Source organism: Manacus candei, unplaced genomic scaffold (assembly GCF_025592945.1).
Source record: "Manacus candei isolate 608988 ecotype Guabito, Panama unplaced genomic scaffold, ASM2559294v1 h1tg000014l, whole genome shotgun sequence".
Classification (NCBI taxonomy): domain Eukaryota; kingdom Metazoa; phylum Chordata; class Aves; order Passeriformes; family Pipridae; genus Manacus; species Manacus candei.
The window spans coordinates 65,041,598-65,069,498 of NW_026138062.1; the positions used below are offsets into that span (position 1 = coordinate 65,041,598).

Genomic DNA, 27,901 nt, shown 5'->3' on the forward strand with positions numbered 1-27,901 from the left:
TCCAAGGATAAATACACGTACCAAAACCAACTTGAAAATCCCCCAAAGCTGTTTCCAGACAGGGGGAAGGTGATGCTGCTGCACACCCTCCTCCCCACGCTGCAGAAATGGTCCTGTTGACTCTCTGGGAGATGTGCCTCCAGTGAATACAGCCCAGTAGATATTATGTAGGATATATATAAATATATAGCATAATAACCTGCTTAGTAGCAACCTTAGTGCAGTGTTCAGGGTCCCAGACCCTGTCAGCAGGTGGGTCCTCCCAAAAACTACATCTTCACAAGATCTGCAAAGAAGGGAAAAGGATCCTCCCAGCTGGAACAGAGGAGGAAAGACAGAAGACTTTTCACAAAACACCCTTTGGAGGGTTTTCAGCCAAAGAAACCCTTTACAGATCACAGGGGCTCCAGGAAAAGAAATAAGAATGATTTTTCTTTCCTTGCAGGTCATCTTTGCATCGGTGATTGGAAAGATGCTCGGTCAAGCTTTGCTCCTGGTGCTCTTTGAGAATGCCGGGGTGTCAGGGATGTATCCCACCTCTTCATGTCACACCAGGTCTCACACCTCTGCCAGTTCGCCCTCTTCCCTCTGCATATCCGAGGATAGCAGAAGATGGAGAGAGAGCGGAGAGAGGCACCTCCATGGCTGCGGCTTTCACACGGATCAACTGGGATCTGAAGTTTCTGGAACTTACACTAGTGTATCCTTTATTGAAGTGCCAGTCTATTTAATAATGCAGCTCTGGTTCTCATATATATGTGTATGTGTGGGGGTGTAGATAAATCAAAAGCGAGGGTAAAGTTTTTTAGCTTTACAAGTTCTTTGTTTCCTTCTCTGGGCTCTCTGTCATCCTCAGCTCTGACGTCTGGGCTCGGAAGATGTTCCAGTGACCTGGATGAGCAGAGAGGGACACACATTAGCAACAACCTTGGAGCAGGAAAGGACAATTTCCCCCATGTGTAGCACCCTCTCTGCTGGAGGATCCACAAGGACCATGCTGGGAGAGAGATTAGGATAGAGATCTACCCACACCAGCCATGGCCAGAGCAGCTCATCAGTGATTCATCATCCAGCTCTAGACTTTGTCACCTTGAAGTTAAAATGGTATTTGTGGTCAAGAAGGGCCTTCTTACCCAGTGCAATGCAATTAATGGCACAATCAATGGCACTTCCAATGCTTTTCCTGGTAAACCCTCACATGGTCTTATAAGAAAAGGAGCTTAAAAGAAGATTGAAACAGGGATAAATCTCTCTCTCTACCTCCTCAAAGGGTGCTTTGATACGATCAAGGGCCATGTCCTGCCTGGCCTGTCTGCAATTTGGGATGACTCCCTGCCTCTCAGGGGGAAGAAGCATTTTGCTTGTCCTCTGTCTCACCCTCAGAAAGCCAAAATTTCAGTTTCACAGCAGTGGGCAGGTGGGTTTCTCTCCTCCCTTCTGTCAGCCCCATTTCTTTGGGGTGGCTTGCTCAAAGCCCCTGCACTTGTATTCATTTTCCTGCTGCTGCATCAGCCCTGGCTCTTCTACCTATGGCACAGGAAAATCCTGCTGTAGAAGGAGAAGGAACCTCCTTCAACCCCCACAGCCTCACCAGCGAGCTGCAGATTCTCAACAGGATTATTTGCCAGGGGAAACTGAGGCAAGAAGAAGCCGGCACATTACTCCATGAGGGTGGGAAACACAATCTGGGAGCAGGAACTGGAAAATTCCCCAGGGTTCGCTCAAGAGATGTTGTCCCAAGGGGACTGGGGGTGAAAACCAATCTCCAGCCTCCCTGGCACACTGGGTGCACTGGGCAGCAGAGTTGTTCCAGACTGACCCAGTGACCTGTGGGTGCTGGACAATATGGGAATGGCTCTGATCCCAGCCTATCCCACTAAACTCCAACACAGCCCAGGAGGAGAGGCAGCCAGCAGGAAATAGCATGGCAGTTTCACTCCGTACAGGCGCTCCCGGCATGTGCACTGGCATTCCTGCTTTTCGCAACATTTACGCACATCCAAGAACACTCAGAGTGATTTTTAAAAACACTTCAACAGTTTATTTTCTTTCTAATCCCTTGCATCATTTATTTTTTTTCTCCCTCATCCCCCCACCCTTTAAGACCAGATGGATTAGATATAAAAATCAAACAGTTTTATGGGCTTTGGAGAGACAAATCCTTTGGATTTCACAAGGGTGCATCCACTTTTAGAAAGCTGGCTGCCCTTTCCAATACCATAAAGTGGCTGTTAACCAGGAGTGTTGCATATGGGTGTGAAAACAGGTCAGTTCCAACCCTGCTAAGCTTGCACAAGCCTTTTCCCTATGGTTCAGCTCCCCATGCCGTGTCGGGATTTATGCAGTCTTTTTGGAATGGCCAGAGCAGAGCAGGAAAATAGAGGGTTGTTTGGGGCAGGATGTGCTGGAGAAGTGAGGAAAAGGGATTTTTCTTTCCCTACCTTCGTTTGTCCTGGTGATCAGCCTGAAGTTTTGTGCTTCTTGCTTGAATTCTTGTTTGCTGATCGTCTTGGTTTGGATCAGATGGAATATTCCTGCAGAGGGGAACACAAGGCATCAGATTCTTGATCTAAGGCTCACACAGGTTTGGATGTTCTGTCCCCTCCTGAGATGCAAAGGGGAAACTGCCTGCTCTGGATGCCCTGGGGTCCTGGTTCGGTGCAGGACCTGCTCACAAAGCCTAGTGGGAGTTTGGGAATGAAACCAAGGCTGGTCAAGGTCAGGAGAGATCTCATTTGAATATTAGATTGAATATTAGGAAGCAATTCTTCCTTGTGAGGATGGTGAGGCCCTGGCACAGGTTGCCCAGAGAAGCTGCCCCATCCCTGGAAGTGTTCAAGGCCAGGCTGGATGGGGCTCGGAGCAACCTAGTGGAAGGTGTCACTGCCCACGGAAGGGAGGTGGAACTGAATGGGCTTTAAGTCCCTTCCAACCCAAACCATTCCATGATCCTATGGTTCAATGCAAACAGTACTGGTCACTAAATCAGGACACAGCAGGGACACCATGAAGCAGGTGAAAACAGTAAGATTTTGTTGCTCCAGAAAACATCTCATGCTGGAGAGGTTCTGATCTTCCCCAAAAACCATAAAAGAAATAAAGGTGAGACCAAGAAGATGCTGAGATCCCTGTCCCCTCTGCTCTCTCTCGACCACCTATCTCCCCTGACTGCTGAGACCCCTCCATCCTAGGATGTTTTCCTTTCCTCGAAGCAGCCAGGGACCAAAGTTTTCCATCTCTCAGTCACCAGCCCTGAAATTTCTCCAGGACAGGAAAAAAACACGAGTGACCTCAGCAGAGATTGATATTTCTGGCTGTGCTAGCATCATCCCATTAGTAGAGGTGCCTGACTCAGGCGTTTGACCCAAGCAAACCAGAACCTGCATTTAGCAATGGAAGTGACCTTTCTGTGGGATTAGGGGTTACGATATTCCAAAGCATGACAAACCAGGTAGGTATGCCGGGCATATCCTTCCCCACCTCTCACCCAGGCTCCCAGAACATCCAGCCTCTTGCTGCCAGCAGATGTGAGAGGCAATGTGGTCCCCCTTATTTGGTTAAGACACTTTCCCTGATTCCCAGCAGCAATTACACATAAAAAGAGTACGTCATGAAAGAGAACCAGCTTGCAATCCATCTAAATGAGATGTTATGGACTGTGGAAAATTAATACAGGAAGTCAAAGACATACAGAGAAATATGTGGATATTTGGACTATTAATAAGTCCTTTCAGTGGGTTGGGAAAAGAAGTCCTACCAGTAACAAAAGAAGATACTGGATGGAGGTAATATAACTGTTAAAGACACAAGAAAGGCACAAGTGTTCAATAAATCCTTCTGGTCTATACTTAGAAAGGGGCAGGAGGCCATGCTTGCAGTCCCCATGGCTGATGAAGCACTTTCCAGCACATTAGTAATGAAGAGGATATTTAAACAAGAGCTAGGAGAGATAAACAATTTTAATCAACGGACCCAGATAATGCTCCCCCAAGAGCTCTCTCAGAGCTGGCTGAGACCTTTGCCTGCCCTGGGATGACCGTTCCTGACAGATGCCAGGAGGTGGGGAGCAGTGTAGGAATGCAGAGGATGCTCCAGCAGGCACAAGGAGAGCACAGGGCAGTGCAGATAAGAACAGTCCACCCACCAGAGAGACAGGAGGGGATGGAGCTGCGAAAGAGCAGTGCCACTTCCTGTCAAGCAGATCCCATCCAACGGGCAGGATCATTCCTTGCAATGTTTTGGCTGAGATGAAGGGAGGTGGTGGGGCTGCCAAGCACTTGCCACCTTCCTTGGTGCTTTAAAGGGGATTTATCAGGAAGATGGGGACAGACTTTTTAATAGGCCTTGTAGAGAGAGGACAGCGAGTGATTGTTTTAAACTAAAAAAGGGGAGATTAAAACTAGATAGGAGGAAGAAATTTTTTATGGTGAGAGTGGTGAGGCCCCCAGCACAGGCTGTCCAGAGAAGCTGTGGCTGCCACATCCCTGGAAGTGTTCCAGATCAGGTTGGATGGGGAGAAACCTGGCCTAGTGGAAGGTGTCCCTGTCCATGGCAGGGTGTTGGAACAGGATGATCTTTAAGGTCCCTTCCAACACAAACCAGTTTATGATTCAATAATTCTATGCTTTAGGTGTTGCCTCAGGATCCAAATAGAAGTAGAGTACAGTAGAGCACGAGGAATGAATTAATGGAGCAGCTCATCCTTCCTAATTTTGGAGAGACAGGCTTTTCTGCAGCACCTTCCTTCCCATCCTGAAATGGGTGGACATACCATAATTCTCTCTGCTGGCTATGTGGGAATCCAGCATTACCAGTACTTAACGCTGGGCTGGGGAGTGAAGCAAGTTTGGTTCAAGAAACTGGTCTCAAGACTTTCTAAATCATCTGCAAAACAAAGCCTTGGTGGGTGGCCGGAGGTGGCAGCCTGGGTGCACATGGGAGTATGAGACCCATCCTAGCAGGACACAACCTTTGGCCAGAGACCCACACCCTGGTTTGGGCTCTGCATTTCAAGAAAGACACATAGAGTCCAAAGCAGAGCTATGGGAAGGACCAAAGGACCGGAAATTTCGAAAATCAAGGAAAGAATGAAAATATTCAAGTTCTTAAACCATGTAAGAGATGTCAGAGATGGGAGCTGATGCCATCTTCAGAGGAAAGGACTGTGCTCTTCACATCTGCAGTGGAGAGGACGAGAAGGTCCGAGCTTGAGCTGCACACTGGGAAAAGTCTTCCCTTAGGAAGGAGTTTTTGGCTCTGGAAGAAAGTAGGTGGACTGTAGAGTCTCCATGTTGGAAGAAAACACCAGAGAAGCATGGGAATGGCTGGTGTGAACCATGCAGGTCTCCTCCAGCCCAGGTGTGAGGGAATACGAGCATGGTGAAACCCCAGGGATGGTTGGAGGTCTCAGAACTGTCAGTTTTCAGGATAGAAAGGAGCATTTTGATCACTGTCTAATCAACAGCCTGGCAGGGTAAATGTGGGAAAGGGGTCCATGGATGTACCACACCTCTGATCCAGGTATAGGGCAGGAATCAACTGCAGAGCCTCCAAACTATGCTGGTCCCTCTTTGATCCTGCCTGTTCCTTTGTTGTCCTCTCTCCCCATGGTAACTCCTGCTCAAAAACACTGGAAAGTCACTTTTCAAAGCTCCTGGTGGTTTTCAGACCCCTAAAAACATGGGGAAGCCCCTATTGCAGCTCTTCTGGAGGCTGGTTGTGCACCACTAGCCAGCTGGGTGAGACTTTTGGCTGGGTGTTGGCACTGGTTTCTCCTCTCAGCTCCTGCTTCACGGAGAAAACCCTCCCAGGACAGAAATAGAGAAAGCCATATAGGTATCACAAGCCCATACAAAGGCAGATGGACGAGGTCCAGATGTGACTTGCAGCCTCTTTACTCCACACATGCTGCACTGTTGGTAGAGTAGATGGACCATGGAGAGGTGGAATCCATATGTGACTCTTTCCCAATAACAACACTTCGCTCTGCCAAGCAAAAGAGCTGTGTTGGCCTCAGGGACAAGGGCCTTCCCTGTCCCTGGCTGGCAGGGCTCGGGAGCTCCATGCAGGCATGAAGCTTTTGGCCTCAGAAGGTACCAAGAAGGTTTGGGTGGCAACTTCTGCCAAGGAGCGAGGAGAGGAAACGGTGGGGCCCAGACAGTGTGGGCTCAGAGCTGTCCTCTAGCTACAAGGTGCCATTGTGAAGGAGAAGAGGGGGAGGACAGGGAGAGGGGCACCATGGAGGATGGAGAACGGCAGGGGGAGGATGGAAACATGATGGCAACCAGGGGTCCATCTCTGGGGTTGTTTTCTCTGGCTACTATCCATGTGCACCCACCCTTTGTGGCCGGGAAGAGCCTGGTTGAGGTCTCCCTAGGGAGTGAGGTGACACATGACCATAAGCAAGAGACCAGAACATTTGCCTACACATGTCCAGAACACCCGGACTGAGGGCCGTTGTATCCATAGGAAAGGTACAACCAACCTCAAATGCTCAAGTGTTTTGGATAGAGAACATCCAACAGAAGCTCAGGGTTGGGGTACCATGATGCTTTCCTGGACCCAAGAGAAACTCAACACAAATATCTACTGGACCAGGAGTCCCTGGGATCCTCTGGTCCATAACAACGTTGCAAAGCTGAAGGTATGGGGAGGGAGTAAGAGACAGTGTATTTGCCATGCTTTGACCTCTGGAGGTCACACCAAGAGGAGCATCCAAATCCACCCATCCGAGAAGTAGGCTGGGGACAATTCATTCCCCCTTCAGAAGCTATGGGTGGACTAGGGTTAAAAAAAAGAACAAAAGCAAAAACATGGAGTGCCAGAACAATTTTTTGTTTGTTTTCCATGTGCATTTGGCATGAAAACAGGGAGGTTTAGGGGAACAGTCCCATGGCCCTTGTCTTGTTTGCCCACGTGCTGTGCCTCCAGATAGTGTTACAGCTCATGGTGGGGCCAAAAGTGGTTTCCAGCCCCTGATCTGCATAGAACTGCAGGAAAAGAGGGTGAAATGAGGGAGCTAGAAGAGCCACCCTGCTGTCAGCAGGTTTTGATTCACCCCACAGGGGCTGGAGCACTGTTAGAAAAGCCTGAAAAATTGACCAAAGCTTGGAAAGCTTCAGGTTTCCACATACTCCTTGTACTCCTGGCTGGTTTTGTTATGGTACTCACCTTTAATCAGCTTCCAGTTGTAGATTTCCACCTCCTCCGTCAGCTCCTTCTCAATGGCCATTGTCCTGAGGATCTCCTTGGAGTTCTCCGAGCGCGGTGGCACAAACATGTACACCAGGACATGGCTGGGGTTCTTGCCACACCGGGTGGTGACTATTTCATCCGTGGGTTTGACTCTAGTTTCTGGGCAAAAACAAGGACAGAGTTCATGAAATCAGGGCAGGAAGGAGCCTGGAGGAGCTGCCTCAGCACCCAGGCCATGGAAAAGGCATCTAGTTGGGTTTGGTGCCATTGGACACAGCTGCGGCTCTGAATAGGACCTTGATCTGATCCCCAGCACTGGCAGCGAAGGGAGATGATAGTAAAGGACCTGTGGACCTGCTCATCCTGATGTTTTCCATTCCCTCTGACTCAGGCAACAGGGCAGGGGATTTTCAGCACCTGGATCTCACCACAGGGACCTTGGTGCCACCGTCACCACAAAGCCCAGACTGGATTCCCCATTTCCCATCTCACTCCAACTGCTGTCCTGGAGGAGGAACATCAGGGAAGCGAAGGGATGAGCCAGCAGTGAAGGATCCAGAGCTGTGGCTGGGCTGCCTGGGCAGCATGCCCAGCTCAGCACCATCCCCAGCACTCTCCCCATGTGGGGTGCCACCCACACCGGGGCCCTACGTGACTTCTGCAACATCCTCGGTAAAGAAGAGCTGCTAACATTTCACTTTTTTTTTTTAATATATCTGGAGTAATTAAGAATCCCCCATGGTTTTGGAAGGAGATTTATTGCCTTTGGTTGTGAGCCTTGGAAGGCAGAGGAGCCCAGCCCTGCTGAATTTAGCCTTGTTCTCCCAGCCATTTTGGACGCTGAAACTTTTTACGCTACTCGAAAGAAAGTTTGGCTATAAATAGATGCATGGGGTATATTTTAGTAGGACAGTTATTTCAGGCCTGATTCTGCTCTCCCCCAGGCTTTCTGAGGTGGTCCTGAGCTCCTTTTCTCCAAGAGGGGATGGAAATCTCAGTTTAAAGGGATAAGCACCAGGAACACAAGCGTTCAGCTCTGCAGGTTCAGCATGAGGTTAAGGGGAAAAACCACAGCCCAGCACCCTCATCCTTTCCACCACAGGGTCAGGGGGCAGGAAAACCTCTGCCCCAGACTATTAAACTTCACCTGCTCCAGGGCATTCATAGAATCATGGAGCTGCTAAAGTTGCAAAAGACCTCTAAGGTCATGGAGTCCTTGATTAAAGCCCCACCTTCAAGCCAAGGAAGGAACCCCGTATTCAACAGGCATTTAACAGCTTTGGAGCTTCACTCTGGAGCCACTCAATGGCCCAACAGTGTTGGAAAGGAGAAGAAGGGACATGGGTCAAGGTCACTAGTTCTGCCCACAGCAGCTCCGATGACCTCCCCATCCAAACAATGCATGGTCACAATCCTGGGATCAGCATCCCTTTAGCAAGCAGAAATCACCCAGTGTTTCTCTCCAAACTACTGGATACAAAGGAGGAAGGGGAGAACAGTTGCAGAAGCTGCCTGGAGAAAGAAGATGGGCAAAACCTCCGTGCAGTGAAGGAAAGGGCCGAGCAATGTGTATGTGTGTGTGTGTGATCACTGTCTGGGAGAACTGGAAAGCAAGAACAAAATCATTTTGCCTGCATCAGGGTGTTTAACTGGAAATAAAAAGAATACTGAACAGCAGACAAGAGATCCAAGCAGGGAAAGTTGTCGACTTGAAAGCAGAAAGACCCAAAATAATGGGAATGCAAGAATGGAAGGGCTCTGCTCAGTCATCACATCCCATTCCCACTAGGCACCACATCATAAATCCTGCTCATAAACATATCAGAAACCTTATTAAAACAAGCTGAGCTTCTGCCCTTTGCTCCCCCATGGAGGCCATCCCAGAACCTCCCTGCCCAAAGGCTGGAAAACCTTGAAAATCGCAGCTCAAATGATTTTGCAGCCTGTCTGCCCCAGTTCCAAAATGTGGCAGTGCCCCTTGGTTGTTCTCCCTGGTGAGATCCTTCCACAAAGCCCCCTTGAAGATACTCATCAGAAGAGATCACAGAGAACCTGCTAGACCTTCAGCCAGGCTCAAAGACACTCATAGTCTCCGGAGGGAAGCAGTGGGTGATCCATCAGCTGAACATCTCCTGATAAGTGAAAGTATAGACAGGTATAACCTGGAAAACATTCTCCAGTGGGAACAGGAGGAGATCTCAAGCCCTGCCACATCTTTGCCAGGTTGGTGGTTTAAGGAAAACAGTTTTCCAAAGACCAAGGAGCAGCTGAGAGACCCAAAACACACTGAACATTAAAAAAGGAAAGAGGTCTTCTCCACCATGGAATCACAGAATCATTAAGATTGGAAAAGTCCTCAAAGATCATCCAGTCCAACCGTTCCCCCAGCATTGCCAAGGCCACCCATGTTTCCAAGTGCCACATCCACATAGCTGTTAAATCCTTCCATGGATGGGAGCTCCCACCACCAACCTGAGCAGCCTGTGCCAGGGTTGGACACCCTTTTGGGGAAGGAATTTTCCCAATATCCAACCTAAACCTCCCCTGGTACAACTTGAGGCCATTTCCTCTTGTCCTGTTCCTTGTTCCCTGGGAGCACAGCCTGCCTGTCAAGCAGATGTAGAGCAAGAAGGTCCCCCCTGAGCCTCCTTTTCTCCAGGCTGAGCCCCCCCCAGCTCCCTCAGCTGCTTCTCATCAGACCTGTGCTCCAGACCCTTTCCCATGTCCCAGCACCAGCCCAGTGCCCACTGGCCCACTCCAGCTGTGTGTCCAACCTCCATTTCCAGGTATGGGGAACTCTCATTCCAACAAATCGTGAGTACCACAGATAACCCCATTCCTGGGAAATGTTCTCCTTCTCCTCCTTTCACCAGCATCTCACCTGCCACAATTTAACCCTATGACTTTTTGTCCCACGTGGAGCTCTGAAGAACAGACCACGTGCCCTCTCCCCAGAAAGCACCTTCTGTCTGTCTGAGCATGTCCCTCCTTCAGCGTCTTCCTCCAGACTCCACCCTTCCAACAGATGGAACTTACTGGGGGCCACTGCAACTTCCTCACCTTGGGAAAGTCCTGCTGCCCTCCAAGACAAGCCAGCCCTTCCATTTGAACTCCTCCGATGTGGATTCAAGACACTAGCAATGTGAAACCTACACATCTATCCCAGGGCTTTGAACCAAGGTAGGGAAGGATCTGGAAGCCAGCTGCAGGAGCAGGTGGGATCCCACCTACCTGGACATATTTTACAGCATTTCCCATCTACTTTTTCCGGATAATCACATGGATATTCCTTGGGGCACGTGATCTTCTGGCAGTCCTGGACGCCGTCCCTGCAAGTGCAGAGGATGCAGGGCAGGAGGCCGTAGAGCCGAAAGACAGGGTGCCACACTTCCCCGTGGGAATAGGTCTTCCCGTTGTAAACACAAGCTGGAAGAGACAGAGAAAAGATCTGCTGGTGCAAATAAACCCTCCTTCTCTTTGCAAACCCAGGACTTGGTGGAGCTCAGCACATTTCACCACCTCACACGTGAGTGGTCCTGTTGCCTCGAGAACAGGATCCAGCAGTGGATTCGGCAGCAGTGGGAACTGGGATATTGCAGGCACCCTGCCCAGGAGGTGCCATGGGGCAGAGGGACCAGGCACCAGGAGATGGAGGCTGCTGGGCTTGACCACCCTAGTGTGGGCGGGGGTAAGTGTGGGCAGGACCTCACCTGCCTCCCAACCTCTGGAAGCCCAGGGTCCCTCGGAGGCTGTCGCAGAATGAAGCACAGTGAAGAGTGCCACCTGCTGACTCCACCACGGAAATTTTTGGAGGTCCCAAAATTTCCTCTAGGGCTTCATCTCCAAGGACTGGAAAGAGTTTTTCTGGAGGCACAATAGTGGAAGAGCCGCCAGGAGGAGAAAGGACCTGTTATTTCCCCTTTGGATCAAGGGGGTTGCCTCCTCATCTCACTTTCCTACTCTCTCCTCCAGAAGGAACACCTGGGACAGACTCAGCACGTGGCAGGTAGGTGGGAGGAGGAACATCCTGTCCCTCTGTGGCACTGTACTGGAAGGTTCATGTGGAGCCTTCCAGCTGAGCACCTTGCTTCCCAGGTCCCAGATCTCCAAAATGCTCCAAGGACCCATTTCCTTCCAACTTTTTTGAAAGTGGGAGATTCATGCAGTCAAGAGGCTCTGGGCTCCAGGACTGAGATAGCAGGGGGATACTGGCAGTGGAGAAGTGGGAAGTAAGACTTGCTGCTGGAAACCTGCTGCTGAAACGGATTCCTCGGGGAATTCAAAGTTCTGGAGAAGTCACTTCAAGCCACACGTAGACTTCTCAGCCTCTCCATCCCTTACCTTTCTTGTGCTTCTCTTTCAAGACGATCTTCACAGTAGTGCCACCTGCCCCCTTGGGTTTGAAGCTTCTGGGAATGAACTCCAGGGAAGAACTGAGAACAGTGGACACAGTGGCTCCGGGTGGCTTCCTGCCCATCACCTCCCCCAAGCACTGGTCTTGTGAGTGCCTCTGTGAGCAGTCAGAGAAAAGGAGGGGGCTCAGATCCAGGTAGTTGAGTTGTTCTCACTCCAAAGCATGCTGGAGAAAGCCATGCAGTGTCCTGCTCGCCTTCCATCAGGACTGGAAGGTCCACAAACCACAGGGATAAGCAATGACCCAGAAGCCATAGAATCACAGAATCATTTATGTTGGAAAATCTCTCCAAGATCATTGAGTCCAACCATTCCCTCAGCACTGCCAAGGCCACCACTGGCCCATATCCCCAAGTGCCACATCCACATGGCTGTTAAATCCCTCCAGGAATGAGGACTCCACCGCTGCCGTGGGCAGCCTGTGCCAGGTCCGGACAACTCTTTCAGGGAAGAATTTTTCCCAATATACAATTTCCTCTGGCACACTTCGAGGCCATTTCCTCTCATCCTGTTCCTTGTTCCCTGGGAGCAGAGGCCACCTCCCACCTGGCTCCACCCTCCTGTCAGGGAGTTGTAGAGAGCTAGAAGTTCCCCCCTGAGCCTCCTTTTCTCCAGGCTGAGCCCCCCCATCTCCCTCAGCTGCTCCTGGTGCTCCAGACCCTTCCCCATCTTGCTGCTGCCACTGCCCAAGGAGCACTGAGTAGTTGGAGTCAAGGCCCCACACTGGTGTCCTCCTTAAGCTATGAGTGGGTCACCTTCATTGGGACAGCAGCTTTCTCTCCCCATGCTCAACTCAAAGCCCTCAGAGAAGCAGGTGAGGTCCTACATCCCTGACACAGGCAGGGAAATGGGCTGGTTTTTCCTAGATACCCACAGGGAAACTGAGGCATCTATGTGACCCAAACAGGATAAGAAAGGTAAGAATGGGCCATATCCTGCTCTCCCACCTGGTATGGGGCTGCCATCCAGCAGGACTGAAATCCCAGGAACATCCCAGGAACATCCCAGGCTTCCAAGAGCAAAGTTCTGGGACAAGACACGCAGCACAAAGGGTCCCCTTGTGCCTATTTTGGAGGTTTTATAGGTAGTGGAGCAGTAGGGAGAAGGGCAGAGCCAAGAGCTAAGTGACCTAATCCCACAGACCTGGTTCTGAAATGTCACCATGAAGGAACCTCAGCAAACAAGGAGGAGAACTGTTCAAGATTTTCAGTTCCCAAAGGCCTTGTGCTCTTCCAAAGACATAAGAGGTCATAGACTCAGAATCATTTAGGTTGGAAAAGATCTTTAAGGTCATTGAGTCCAACCCTTAACCTGGCTCTGCCAAGTCCACCACTAAACCACGTCCTCAAGATGCTTCAGATGAAGAGAACGGTCTTTCCCTGGTGGTCTGAGGTCTCACCTGTGCTGATATCCCTCACCTAGACTCAATTCCAAGACATGATTCCCCTGCAAACCAGGTGTCCATGGTTCTGCTGTCCAAGGACTGGAGTGCCCTCCAAGAGCTGCTGGGGGTCATTTCTTTGTAGAAGACAATGGCCAAGGGCATTCTTTGAGCTGTTTAATTGCAGTGTGCCAGAAGCAATAATCTGAGTTTTAAAATGCAAATATCACGTACAACACCTCTGTTTAACTGCAGGGGTTCCTCCTCTGTGGACTTCTCATAGGAGCCATCTGCAAGGGAAAAACATTGTCCTGTGAGATGCTGGGTGAAGATTTGCTCTCTCTTTGGCTGGAGGCAGCTCTCCTCTGGATGCTGGCCCACCTGGGAGATGTGGAAAGAGGGGAACTTTGGGACATGCAATTCATATTACGCAAAGCAAATGGAGCCATACCTCAAAAAACATTTTATCCCACTATCAACAACAGCTCAGCTCCAGGAAAGACATGACCTTGTAGCTTCTGAAGTTAGGTGGCATGAAAATAGCCCATTGGTAGAGTGAGACGTCATGAAGAATGATTAAAAATAAATCCAAAGACATTTCTCACTGAGTCAGTGACATGTCCCAGCTGCACCAAAGAAAACCAGGAGAGAGGAACTCAAGTGGCAGAAGGGGAGAGTTTGGAGGAGGTACCTGGAAGAGGTCATTCTCTGTCCATGGCCAGGAGGCCACCATGGCCTTCCAGCTTCATAAATATCTCTTGTATTAAAGAGTCATTTTATGCTGTGACTTCACTGTCAGCAGGGTGTGAACCTGCCCATCCTCTCTCGGATCTGTCTCATCTGGAGACATGGAGCTTAACTCTCTCCTCCCTCTCCCAGGTGTGAGACAGGGGAACCAGCAGCGAATTCAAGAGTTTGTCCCTCACAGAGAGCTGTGAGAGTGAAGCTCAGCCACACTGTACTGGGGTGGAAAGAGGGTTTTTCCCTGACTGTCCTGGAAACTTCCCTGGAGCAACAGTAGAATACACCGCCTTTACAAGGTCCGTTCTGCATCCTGGTGGGTGAGTGGCCTGGAGGACTTCCCTCCACACAGGTCCCATCTCTTGCACAATGCACCGGTGGCAGGGCAAGGAGTTCAGCCCTTCCAGCTTTTGGGCTGCAGGAAGGCAGATCACAACTCAGTGAGGGAAGGGAAATGTGCAAGGAAAACCTGAGCACCCATGTTTTGTTCCCTGGTACAACCAAGAAATAGGAAGTGGCCTGATTTATGGTACAGGCTTCCAAAATCCTGCTAAAGCAGCTTGGAATGGCTCCTGCTGTCAGGTGGCAACCAACTGGACTATCCCACCCTCACCCCCAGCCTCATTACCTTTGCAGACCTGGCAGCAGGAGTCCGCCACGGTTAATGGAGAGGAACACAACAGCGTCGGGCAGGTCACCAAGCCGCAGTAAATCTGGCCTTCCTAGGATGGTGGGAAGAAAAAGAAATAATTGTCAGCATTATAAAAGGTTGTATGTCCCCTGTGTTGGGATACCAGCACTTCAAATTGCAGATCCATCCTAAATCATTAGGGAGAAATTCCTCCCTGTGAGGGTGGTGAGGCCCTGGCACAGGTTGCCCAGAGAAGCTGTGGCTGCCCCACCCCTGGAGGCCAGGTTGGATGGGGCTTGGAGCAACCTGGTCTAGTGGAAGGTGTCCCTGCCATGGTAGTGGGATGGGATTAGAGGAGCTTCAAATCCCTTCCAAACCAAACCATCCTGTGATTCTGTGACGCCATGATCAAAAGCCCTCTGATAGTACATCTTCAAACCTCACCAATGATTAGCGCTACCAGACCTGAAAAAGCCACGATACACCTTCAAACTCTGCAGAACAACCCCCTGATTTGAAGGGCTACAAGAAGATTTTCTCTGACATCTCCCAGGAAAAGGACCTGAAGGAGACAGGTGGAAATGGGAAACCTGATGCCAAACCCAGATGTAGGTCCATGCCAAAGCTTTGCCCTCCCTCTGCCTGGGGTTATTAAATAACACCAGAGCCAAGCACACAGACTCAGCTGTGGATGGACATTCAGGTGTAGACCTTCTTCCACTGGCTAGGTGGTTGGTTTGGAAACTTCATTCCTGCAGTGATTCAAACTGAAAACCACAGGTCAAGGCCAGTCTTGACCTTAGTACATCTCAGTCCCACTTCGGGCAGTCGATTTGCACCGCAAGACTAAGTTTTCACTGTTTTGCAGAAGGGTAAGAAAAGGATGTTTAGCAGCCAGAGCTCAACAGCAAGGTCCTCTTCTTCATGCAGCAATTTTCTCTGGGGTGTCCACAAGCTCCCACTCAACCAAAACCAAGAGGTCAGCCAAGGATATCCTTAGAAAACCAAACCAGAGCAGCTTCTTCTCTCACCAGAAAGCCAAACTGCTGCACAAGGAACATGAGGAAAGTTTGATAAATGACAGGATTTGATGGAGGTCACAGCAAACCAAACCCTGCTCTCCTCTTCATGGAGTCCAGACCTGCCTCTTCCTTCTTTCTCCTTCTGACCAGCAGCTCACAGCAATGACCTGCCTTGGGCAAATATCATAAAAATCAGGATTTATCCCAGAGGCTCCAGTCTCAGGGAGGTTTTTAAAGAGGGTTAGGCCAGCTGTTCCCGCAGCTGTTCCAGCAGCTGACAACACACACAGCCCAGAGACCCCTCCACAGCCAGCCTTTTATTTTCCTCTTTGTATCCAAGGCATTATCCTACTGAATAAACAGAGCCCGAGTGACAGCCAAGAGGGATGCAGAACTCCACAGGCTCCTGGGGATGAGGTGGGAAAACAGGATAAGGTGGGTACATAGAGCTGGATCCAAGAGCTCCTTCCTGGTGTTTCCCACTATCCATCTGGGGTCCCTAAGAAAGGAACCAGCCTCAAAAACTGTATAATTTCTACATCTGAGCTATTCCTCTCGCCACCGAGCTCTGAGGTCTGTGCAAGCCCCAGAGGCTCAGACCAGCTATTCCAGTATCACAGATACTTTACTACCAAGCATTAACTGGTGTAACCCCTGTGTGTGTGCTCCTGGTATGAGAGAGGGAGGTGGTTTGGGCTCTCCTGCCTCTTTATTCTTTCCTGGCCAAACTTGGTCCAATTATTTGCAACTCATGGAGCTGTGGAGGTTGGACCCATCCAAGGGCTCTGAACGATGGGTGGTGAAAGCCACACCTGCAACTCACTTTCTTTTTCATGGCAGAGGCAGCAGCCAGTGTGAGCAGTTCTTCACAGTGTCCAAGTCCAGTGTCAGCACTTCCAATCCCCCTTCCTCACTCTTTCTCAAGGAGGAGAAGCTGCTCCATTTATCTCCTGACACTCAGCTCCTGGCACTCCACACGCCTTCCCATCACTGCTGACCTCATGCCTCCTGAGAAGGTGTCAGAACTTGGCTTTTGATAGATTTTCACAGGATCCCAACCCCTGGGAGAGGGCTGGGTAAAACAGAGCCAAGCCCTGTCTCAGGGCATTGCTGGAGGCTCATGGAGAAGCAACATCCCAACAGAGTTAGCAATCAGGGGTGGATGATCACTGAGATGCACACTGAGGACACCCTGGCTACCATCACAGCCCTCAGGTAGGACAATCAGGACCAATCAGGGAAGAAGGGAATACAATGGTCCTGCCAAAGGTCATTGGAAGTGAACATGCAAAGGAGCTGCTTCCTGCAAAAGTTTTTTGTAGACATCCTGAAAAGCACGTGCACAGCCCTCCTGCAGGGCACATCTCTGCTGGCCCAGAGGGCTGGTGAACACTGCAGGAGATTCTAGAGGAGCCCAGCTCCTGGTGCTCAAGCACATCTCAGCCCTGGGTTCAGCTTCCACCTAAACCCAAGCAAGGGGGACAAAGATCCAATTGCCATCCCATTCCCATCTCCGACTGCCCACCACTCCTGTGTCTCTGCTCTCATCCCTGGGGGGAGCTCCAGCCATGCAGGGCAGGAACAAGAGGCAGCTGGAGGCCCTTCGAAACTGAGGCACCTAGCAGTGGTTGGGAGCCAACAAATCCTTTCCGGACCTCAGCAAAATCCCAGCAGCTCAACAGCATGGTCAATATTCCGTGGAGAGATTTGGTTTAGATACTGGAAAGAAATTCTTCCCTGTGAAGGGGGTCAGGCCCTGGCACAAGTTGCCCAGAGAAGCTGTGGCTGCCTGATTCCTGGAAGTGTTGACAACCAGGTTGGACAGGGCTTGGAGTAACGTGGTCTAGTGGAAGGTGTCCCTGCCCATGGCAGGGTGTTGGAATGGAGAAAGCTTTAAAGTCCCTTCCAATCTAAGCCTTTCTACAAAACTATGGATCCCAAGAACCTCTGAATCCCAAGCGCTGGCACCTCGTGTCCACGTTGCCTTGCAGGCACATTGAGCTCCCCTAGGTTCCCTGGGGGACCAGCATCCCAGCTGGATGCTGTCAGACACAGGCCCAGAGCACTGAGATGCTTGATGGGGACAGAGATGTCCCTCTGTCCACCCCAAAAAGCTCCAACAGGGCCCACCCAAAACCAACCCATGTGATCTCCGACAAATCTCTCTTCTGCACTGATAATCTGATCCTGATGATAAACCACCATGGGCTGGTACCACCAGGTCTTCACGATGTTTTTGACCTTGTGGGACAGTGGTTCAGGAGCAGAGCCCAAGCCCTCCCCACCTCCCGAGGGCTCTGAGGTGGCTTACAGAGCAGCTGCACTGCACACACTGGTTGGGCTGGCGGCTGGGGAACAGCTCGCTGGTGGTGAACATCTCTCCTTGCTGGTAGGTCGTCCCATTGTACTGGCAGGACTTGATAGGCGCCCGGAGGCCAGAAGGGGAATGTGGCTCTGGAAAAGAATATGAGAATGGAGCAGGATGAGAGCCAGCCCTACCTGGACCTGATGGAGCGTGGATGCTCTGCAGATTCCCCATGAGCTCAACCCGAAGGGACAAGGAGCCCTTTACACGCCACAGTTCCCATGGAAAGCAGCCAGGGTTGGTTGGGAATTATGATCCCAAAAGCTTTTGGGGAATGGGGCTGCCCTGGCTGCACTGAGCTCAGCACAGGGGTAAAATCTGAAAGTCTGACCTCTGAAAAAATTCTCGATTTTTTCCCTCCCCTGGTTATAATGATCTACAAATTCAGATGGAGTCACATAAAAAGGGCTTCACCCATGGGTAATTAGCTAAAAATTAAATTTAGGGTTTATTTTTTTCCTAGTTTTTCTTCCTAATTTCTCAAATCACTGACAGTTTCTGACTGGCTTTGCCAGCACTCAGGTAGGAAAAGTTTTGGGGCTAAATCATGAAGTGATCTATAGGGGTGAGAATGAACAGATTGAGGTAAACTGAGTAGTGAAGAGTTAGGGAAAATTTGGGGGTCAAAGCTTGAGGTAAAGTGTAATGGACAAGGAATATTTTGGAGGAAAAATCTGAGAGGACAAAATGAACACTTCAGGCATAAAATGTGAGTTAATCTGTAGGAGAGAGAAAGAAGATTTAAGGTAAAAATTACATAATCAGTAGTGGACACATAGTGAAAATTATGGGGGTGAAATCATAGTAATCTACAGGGAGAGAATGAACATATTGAGGTAAACTGAAGCCATCAGTAGTGGATGGGTAGGGAAAATTTTGGGGATAAATCTTGAGATGATCTCCAGTGTAGATAATGAGGTTGTTAAAAATCTTCCTTTTTTATTTTTTCCCCTGACATTTTGCTGGCAAATGATCACAATAAAGTACCAGTTTTTGGGTTGTCCCTGAAGTGTGAAATAACATTTTGTCCCTACAAAGCTCTCGGGATGGGGGTGAGAAAGTGGACTGGCAGAGAGCCCTTTTCCATCAAAAATTACATTTTTGGAGGGAAAAAGCATCATGAGCAGCCTGAGCTGTCATGACTCCGTGAGCAGGATCAGACCCAGCATCACTGCCTTGCCACAGGTGTGAGCAGTTGAGGGACCACTCTGCAGGATCACGGCCACCTGCTCCCTGAGGGATGTCCACCTACCAAGACACCTTGGGCAGCACTGCTGGGGGTCCGTGACGGGGTTGGCACACTGCAGAGCTGGGCACTGGATCCGGTAGCACCTGATGTTGTTGTTCTGGGGAGAGACAGAGATGGTTCGTTTAAGCCCACAGGGAACATTCGGTTCATGTTCACCCCTGCAAGAGGAGGGAGATGTTGGGTGGTAGCCACATTATCACAACAAATTGTGCACAAACCCAACCAGCTCATGGTCCATCATCAGCAAAGACCACTTGTGGTCCAAGAGTAGCCCTGAGCCACTTCCACTCACAGCCCACCAACACTACTGAGACAGAATCAAGGAATCACAGACTGGTTTGGGCTGGGAGGGACCTTAAAGATCATCCTATTCTGTACCCTGCCATGGCAGGGACACCTTCCACTAGACCACACTGCTCCAAGCCCTGTCCAACGTGGCCTTGAACACTTCCAGGGATGGGGCAGCCACAGCTTCTCTGGGCAACCTGTGTCAGGGCCTCACCAACCTCACAGGGAAGAATTACCTCCTAAAATCTAATCTAAATCTCTCTTCTTCTGGTTTAAAACCATTCCCTTAGTCCTATCACTGTCTGCCCATGTAAAAAATCCCTCTCCATCTTTTTGCAAGCTCCCTTGAAGTACCAAAAGGTCTCCCCACAGTCAATGGCAACTCCCTCACAAGGTCAACCCAACACCACCAGGGGGATGGGACAGCTTTTTCAAAAGGGAAGAAATTAATCTGATGTCGTTACGGGACTGGAAAGGGCTTCTCAGGTCAAATTAGACACTCAGGTCAAACTAGGTGCCAAAGCAAAGCCCCAGCACAGGAGTGTCCCCATCACCTCCCATGGCCCCTCGTAGGGGACGTGCCTCAGAGCAGCTGCAGCGGATGCAGTACATCAGCCCCTGGGGCTCCAGGTAGGGGTGCCAGCTCTCCCCTGGGCTGTACTTCTTGCCGTTGAAGTCACAGAACGTATCCAGCCCTGAAAGTCAACCAGGAGAATCCACATGAGAAAAAGAGATAGTCCTCATGAGAGGTCCCCTCCCACTGCGATGAGAACAGCAAGGACAGCTCTGTGCCTTCATGCTGCTCCCTGTGAGTAGCTGATGGCCACATCCCACCCACCAAATCCCAGATGAAATACATTCCCCCAAAACTTTTTTTTTGGTAATGATTTGGTTTTATGCTGGGACACATGTGATCCAAATGGCAACTCCTCCAAGCAAGTTGGACTCTCTTTGCAAGCAAGGAACAAAATGGGTGGTTTGAGCCAAGAAAATTGAGATTTTACTCTAAGATAGGTCAGTAGAAATGCTCACTGGAAGATGGACAGGTTGATACCATAGGACGGAATTTCTCCCAGGGAGTGGTGACAGAGATAGGAGAGCCTGAATTTAGGGGACATTTTCACCGTTGCACAACAACAACAACAAAAAAATAGAAGAAGAAAGAAAAAAAGAAAGACAATTTTGGGTGGAAACAGTCTGCAGGAAAACCTGTTGCTCCCTCTAAGAACTTCAGCTCATTCTCTTCAGGATCCCTGGACAAGCACTATCGCCACACCAGCAGCCAAATATCATCTCTAAGGAGCAGGACTGGGCTGGCTTGTCCCATCCCCTTAGCTTTACCTGGCTTGGTGCAGCACAGGTCTGACTGGAGTGACTGGCTTTTCATTTATGGGGCTGTCCATGCAAACAGCAAATCCACCTCATCCATTTTTTGCCCCCAAAAGCATAAACACATGTGTGTCTTTTTCTTGTATTATCCTTAGAAGGGCCAGTTTCCAGCTGTGCTCCTGAACAGGAAGCGTCTGTCCCAGAAATAATCCAGGCCTGGCTACACTGGCATGGATTTAACCTCACTACAGCACAGGGAGAGCAATTAGATGGCACCCAGCACAAGTGGTGAACGAGGTTACCCCCCTCTCCCTGTATTTCAGCAGTTCCCTATCAACCCCCTCCATCTCCAAGTCCTTGATCACACACCAACCCTCTGACAGGACCAGACCCACCTGCAGCGGGAGCCTGTGGGACAAACCATGGTCAGAATCACCAGCAAAACCCCAGGACTTTGGCCAAAAAATCCAAATCAGTCATCATTAATGTTCACATCCACAAGCATCACCTGGTCCTGCAGGACCGAGCTCCAACCCACAGGAGTCTAGGATCCTGTAACAGCCCTGATGGCTTCTCCCACTCTCCTGTGACATGTCCCCAAGCCCTGACCAGGCAGAGGGTCACACCAGGACTTGAGTTGTTTCATGACTAAGCACACACCTGCCTGATGTGGTTTTAGTGATTTAAGTGCTCACAGCCCCACTGAAAACTGAAGGTGATTTAAAAGTTTATGTCATTGAGGGGATTTGAGGTAGTTTGAGCGATGACGTTGCTCAAAGGCAGTGTAGACATTTATGCTCCCTGAAGCTTTTATGGGTCTTTTAAAGCCTTACAGCACCCTGGGGATGTGGGAGAGGGCTGTTTTCCAAGGCATAGTGCCCAGCTCCATGAACTCGGGTGTTTACCCTGCCAGGCTGCTGGGAGGGCTCCTTGATGAACAGCAGAGGATCCCCAAAATGACCCCAATGCTGTTCACCACCTCAAAGATGCTAAAAGCCATCCTGTGCTCTGCTTTGTCACCTGGGGCCCAGCAGTGGTTTGGAGAGCCCAGCTGGTGTTGTCCCACCCTGCCAAAACTGGAGATGTCACCTGCTTAATGGGTTTCTCCCATCAACCAAAGGTCATCCAAACACGCTTGGGGTGGGTTGCAGTCCCTCCTCCAGCTCCTGACCATCCTCAAGATGAACTCAAGCAATGCTCCACCATGGCCAGACTCTCTGGCCAGCAGGAAGGGCAGCCCTATGGGTCTGTGATGATCCCTATGGGTCTCTGCCAGCAGCCCTGAGCTCCTCGTTGGTGGCTTTAAGCATTTGATTCTCCAAGCTGTACCTTCACAGGAGCTGTCCAGACCTTGTGGTCCAAGCACAGTGGTGTGGGGCCAGCATTGCATCTGCAGAGATGGAGATTTGCAATAATTTGGAGTGCATGTCATCAGAGGGACAGGCAGAGGTATTTTCCTTCCTTTTCCCTACTCAGAACTTTACATCATCCACACATCTTGCTCCAAACCCCTTGACAAGCCGGCAAACCCCTACTCCTGGACACGCAGGACACGAGCTTACAGCATACTACACAAAACTGGTGAGCATGCAGCTGGAAAACGCAGAAACCCAAGAGAGAGAGGAAAAAAAATCCACAAAAATAGTTTTGCAAAAGGGTGAGAAAATGACTTCATTTTTCCCTGCTTGCAGCATCTTCATGAATTACACTGAGAGTGAAGAAATCGAGTTGCCTCCACGTGCTGTGGCCCCGCTCTGCTTTGCAGGCTCTCCTGCCAGTTGGCTGCTCCGTGCAAACATTTAATCACCAGTGGAGCCCTGGTTTGGGTCCAGCCCTCGAAAGCAGCCTGATTCATGTCTGCAAAGGGGCTGCTGGTAAAATTAAAGCCGACTGGCAGCACTGGGCAGCAGAAGACACTTGTCAGCATTTGGCAGCTATTTGGCAAAAGCTGCCGGCAATTTTGGGTAAAAGCAAGCTGGGGATGGATGGATGGATGGATGGATGGATGGATGGATGGATGGATGGATGGATGGATGGGAGGAAGGAAGGAGGAGGCTTAAGACCTGGAGGCTCTGGATCATTTTTTCCCATGCCAGGCTAATAATTTCATTTTCAGAGTTCAAACTTTGGATATCCTCCCAATTCACTTGGAGTGAAAAGCCATTTGTGGCAGTGAATTGCTCCCATGCTGTTCAGTCACTTTATTTATTGAGTCTTCAGCAAGAGCATGCTCAGAAAAGTCTCATTTTCCAGAGAGGACTCGATAGCTGTGGAGTGCTTTGCAGCACCAAAAATCCAGGTGAAGCCATGGAAAATCTTGTTTTCCTTCTCAAGAACCTGTCCAGTCTGGTCCATACCACCTTGGAGACACAACCAGAGCTTGCTGATTGCAAACTAGAAGCTCCATGCTTAGAAGTGGCCCTATGAGACCTGGGAGTAGGAGCAGAGGGTGGAAAGGGGCAAGTTCCCCACTGCAAAAACCTCCGAGAGCAGGTGTCATCTAACCAGTTTCTTCTCAAATACAAGAAGCCCCCAGTACAAGATCCTGGTCTTCAGATTTCCATTATGGGTTCTATGGACCAGAAAAAACCCTGAAAGCCATGACAATGATTCCTCTGCTGCCCAGCAGCAAGACCTGTGGCCTCATGCCCAGAGGGAGGGTGGAAGGTGCTCTGGAGAGTGACTCTTCCACAGGGGAGCTGCTCCACCCTGCCCACCCCAAAGGGCTCTGCTAGGGACATCCTGAAGGAGGGGGGTTCTCCCTTCCTTCCCATCCAACAGCTGCTTTCTGCCATGGCTCCAGTGTTTTCTTGACTGGGGACCATCTGGTTACATCCAAATCATGGAATACCCCAGCCACTTGCCTGGTCCTGCTCATGTCCATACTCACCTGCTGGAGCCACCTCGGCCCTGCTGTCTCCAGGCATTTGGCAAAGCCCAAGTTGGCACCAGCCAAGACCCATAGCAAGAGTCTGGACACCCTTGGGAAATGCTTGAGGCTATACCCAGGCCCTGGTTTGGTTTGGTTACCATTAATTGAAATTAATTAGCATTAATTGTATCCTGGATGGTAAGGAGGAATGTAATATGAGATGGGAAGTACAATGGGAAGAGGCGAGATAGGGCTGTTAAGAAAAAAAAAGGGTGATCTCTGGTCATGGCAGAGACAAGAAAAAGCAACCAGCTTGGGAAAGCCTGGAAGATTTAGGATATGTACTGTGGGAAGCTTTCCAGCCACTAGGAGATTGAAACCCCACAAAAGGCTGTCACAGAAGGTCTAAGACAGTCTGAATCCACTGGAGCACCTTCACAAGGTGCTTTAGAGACACCAATCCAGGGTGACAGAGTGAATGGTGAGGAGAAACCCATCCTGTGCTGCATCCGGTAACTGCTGACATCTCTTACACCATGAGAACAGAATGTTTCTTCAAGATGCATCTCAACAGCTTCATTCACCAGCCACCCCACAGCTTCTTGACCTGCTCTAGACCCAGGGAGAATCCATGAAATGAGAGGAGATGAGCAAGATCTCACAACCTCCTTGTTGGACCATCAAATTGGCCAGTGTTGATCAGAACACTCCCAGATATAGAATCACAGAGTGGTTTGGGTTGGAAGGAACCTTAAAGATCATCTAGTTCCAAACCCCTGCCATGGACAGGGACACCTTCCACTAGAATTTGACCACATCTCCTAACCTTGGCTGCAGACAAGCTGGGTCTCTGTCAGTCAGTCCTGACTAACACCGGAACTCCTCTATGCTCCAGGACACTGGGAGTCTCCAGAGGTGAGTCCCTGCTGCAGGCTAGAGAGCGGCTGATGCACCTGAAAGACTTCAAAGCATGGAAAATGCTCATCCCAATTTGCTCATCCAGTACAGGAAGCCTTCACCAGTCCCGTGCCTCAGTTGCCCAAGCAGGGACCTTCACTCCAGGTGCCAAGCTGGTTCCAACAAGGATGTTATTGAAACACTTCCCAGGCCTTCTCCTTTTTCACCCCATGGTTGGGGCAGGGGTGGGGGGGGGGCATTCCTACATCCCCAGATGGCACCCCTGGAGCTCTATCTGATCAAGGAATGTCTGAGCCGGGCTCACAGCCCCAGCAGCTCTTTTGGAGGTCACACACCTGCCAGCCAGCGCCGTGCCGGCCGTGGGGGGGGGATGAGAGTTTATGCAAACCAGTTTGCAAGTTTTAAGAGCGGCCATAAATAAAGTGTAAAAGGCACTGGCTGGTACACAGAGTCCAGGCGCTCCTCTGACAGCCCTGTATTTATGAAGGGCTTAAAATGCAACTTAGCTGAGAGGGGACTGGTTAAAACACACTAGGCCCTTGACATGTGGCATCCCAGAGACTCCGCTCACATCTCCAGATCGCTTCCCACACACTCGCCTCACTCAGTTCTGGGTTGAGAATTCCTACTCAGGACTTTGGAAGCCTGGAAAACTCTGTAGGTCCAAAAATGCAGCCTCATGAAGCATCTTTGAGCTCCCCAGGGTAGAGAATCCAAGCAAAGTCCCAAACCTAGAGGATCCCCATGGGCTCTGGAGCTGCAGACAGGGCCCAAATTCCCCCACTCCTTCCCAAGGGAAAGTTCAGTTGTCTAGAGCAGGTTGTGCAGCCCTCACATCCCCCTTTCCATGGCAGTGGTAGCATTTGCTTTTCATCCTGGTCCTTCCCACTTTGGACCACCCAGTCCCTCAGCACACTGGATCCAAACTCTTAGGACAGAGGGATCACATGAACCCCCTTTTCTCCGCAACCACGTTAAAAAGAAATGAAACAGCAACTTCCAAGCTCCTGGGAAAAACCACTGCCCCGCGCTCTCCAGAGATGCTGGTGTTTAAATGCCTCCAGCCAAAACATGGTTGCGTTCAACTATTGCCCCTGAATTACTCAGAAAGCAGCACATTCAGCCCAGTAACCTGTGCCTCTGATAGTTTTTTTTCATCTGGGAGCGCAAATCCCCTAAAATAGCCTCTTTCTGTGGGCAAATTCTTCTTTTCTGAGTTGCCTTCAAGCCTGAGCATTTCTGCTTCTCACCTATTTTTAGCCACGACACTGTAGGTCCCTTGGCTGATGAGCCTGCTGATAATTAATTTATTCCTGTCTTCATTCTCCCTGAGCACTCGGCCTTGAGAAAAATCTGAGGCTGCAGAGGTGGATGATGGAGCAAAGACCATAATTTGATTAGGGTCTTGTCAGAAAAACCACCCTGCCCTCAGCCATGGGGCACCTGGAGCCCTGGCACCATGAGATGTGCCTTGCAGCAAAGAAAAAGTGCTGCAGAGCTGGGGAATGGGTGATCCTGGATCCCCCTGCTCCAGTCCTGCTTCTACCCCAAAGTTCCCAGCTCTTTATTACCATTATAAGTTCTGCAAATGGACCTCAACACTTCCTCCCAAAGCAGACAAAACCTTTCTGCCCCCACTCATCATGATTTATGCACGATTTAGAGGCTCTGCTACCACCAGTAGGTACCTTCAAAGAGTGAAAGCATCACGTAATACCTGTTTCATCTTCAGGAGATGCCTCCATCCTCCTCCTAATCTGGGTACCACAGCAGCCCTGGCAGGGGCAGGGAGTCAGACCCACATCCCTTTTGCAAGAAACAGATGCTGTGTTCTGAGTCTAGTGGCTTCGATGAGCCCAGGAAAGCAAAAGTGCCAAATTCATCCAGATTTTGCTCTCCAGGACTCTGCACAGCCCCATCCATGCCCCTGCCTTCCCTTCTTCCCCCCCTCTCTTCCCGCCGGGATGAGCAATCCAGTGCTCACAGCGCTCCAGGAGGACGCTTATTTGCCTAATGCACTGCTGGCAGCGGGCAGGTTGTAAATCACCCTGACACAGCCACCGACTGACTCCGCTGGGATTCCGGGAGATTAAAAGGGAGAGTAAATGTAGGGACACAACAAGTCCTGCTCCACTTTGCTCACAGCTTCAGTGCCTTTGCGATGTTGCAGGAGTGCTCAGCACCCACTGGTGGGGTCCTAGTGCTTTGCCCAAGCCAAACCCACCTCCTGGCCCCAGTTAAAGCTCCAGTACCCTCCAAGCTCCTAAATAGCTCCGGCCAAGTCCTTCCAGCTTTTTTGCACAGGTGCTGAACCTCCCTTCCCTTCCCCATTCCAAACTTTTGTCTGCCCCGCTCAGTCAGGTGGGAGCAGGAGTGAGAGAGAACAAAGGATGGATTTGGAGACGGAAAAGGGATGGACATGGAGATGGACAAGGGATGGACATGGAAAAAAAACCCCAGCTTTGTTTTTGGGGAGGTAATTTCCCCAAATTGCCCCTGTCTTCATCCACTCCCGGAGGGGAGGTGCACCCGTGCAGGGTGGGATCTGGGCAGGGGAAGGGCTGCAAGTCAACCCCCTGCCCTGCGACATTTCTAGCCCATGGAAGGGGGGTCCCAGCACTTCAGCACATCCCTGCCAACCCACGGAGCCCCCCAGCCCCCTCATCAGCACGCAGGGGTGTGTTCGGCGCTATACAACCCCTCAAAGCAGCTGGGAACAGCAGCAGGCAGAGGGGGACACAGCCATGTCCCCAGTGGTGCCGGATGGGAAACCTGGGACATCCCCACCATGGAGGTCCATCCAACACCTGCCATGGTCCGGAGCCTCCCCGTGTCCCCAGCCATGCCCGCAAAGCACCCCTACACGTTCTTGGAGACTGAAGAAACAGGGAAACTGAGGCACGGCGGGATGCGGAGCAGCCAGGAGGGGAGAGGGGGACACTTACGAGCCCGGGCTCGACTCTCGGAGGCGAAGAGGAGCAACAGGCACCGGAGGAGGAAGACGAAGGGACCCGCCCCGGGAAGCATCGCAGCCCGGCGATCGGCGTCGGTCCCGGTGCCGGAGTGCGCTGCCCAATATCCCGATGCTGCTCCCGGTGCGGTGCCCGGTGACGTCTCGGTGTCTGTGCCGGGGGCTTTGCTCCCACGGTCGGTGCCCGACGGTGCCGAGGTCTCGATGCCGGTGTGCGATGCTCGGAGGTACCGGGGGTGCCGGTGCCGGGGCTGTCGGAGCCGGGAGTGCTGTGGTGCCGATGGCAGGAGTGTCGGTGCCCGGGGGTGCCGAGATATCGGTGTTCGGGACTATCGGTGCCCGGGGGTGCCGGTCCCAGTGGATATCGATGCCGGGGGTGCTGCGGTGCCGGTGTCGCGGTGCCGGTGCCGGGAGTGCCGGTTCCTGGGTCTGTCCGTTCCCGGAGGTGCCGCGGTGCCGGTGCCGGTGTCCGGGGTTGCCGGTGGTGCCGGTGCCCGTGCCCGGCGGGGCTCGTCTCGCTCCGATCA

The 27,901-nt window shown here is 50.9% G+C and overlaps 1 protein-coding gene across 1 annotated transcript; it reads right to left on the minus strand.

The window, feature by feature from the left end:
• Positions 1-27,430, minus strand: CHRDL2 (chordin like 2). Its single transcript, XM_051780034.1, has 11 exons — positions 27,349-27,430; positions 19,867-19,979; positions 19,000-19,093; positions 17,694-17,836; positions 14,358-14,451; positions 13,223-13,278; positions 11,536-11,704; positions 10,426-10,620; positions 7,171-7,353; positions 2,442-2,534; positions 1-891 (listed from the first exon to the last, which is right to left on the minus strand). The coding sequence occupies exons 1-11, from the start codon at positions 27,428-27,430 to the stop codon at positions 812-814; spliced, it is 1,302 nt and encodes a 433-aa protein (XP_051635994.1). The 3' UTR covers positions 1-811.
• Between the last annotated feature and the right edge of the window lie 471 nt (positions 27,431-27,901).

Coding starts and splice junctions, on each gene's coding strand:
- CHRDL2 (XM_051780034.1), bottom strand. CDS start 27,430: ATGCTTCCCGGGGCGGGTCCCTTCGTCTTCCTCCTCCGGTGCCTGTTG. Junction 14,452..17,693: donor GTGTGCAGTGCAGCTGCTCT/GTAAGCCACCTC, acceptor CCACCATCCTAG/GAAGGCCAGATTTACTGCGG. Junction 2,535..7,170: donor CAACTGGAAGCTGATTAAAG/GTGAGTACCATA, acceptor TCCCCTCTGCAG/GAATATTCCATCTGATCCAA.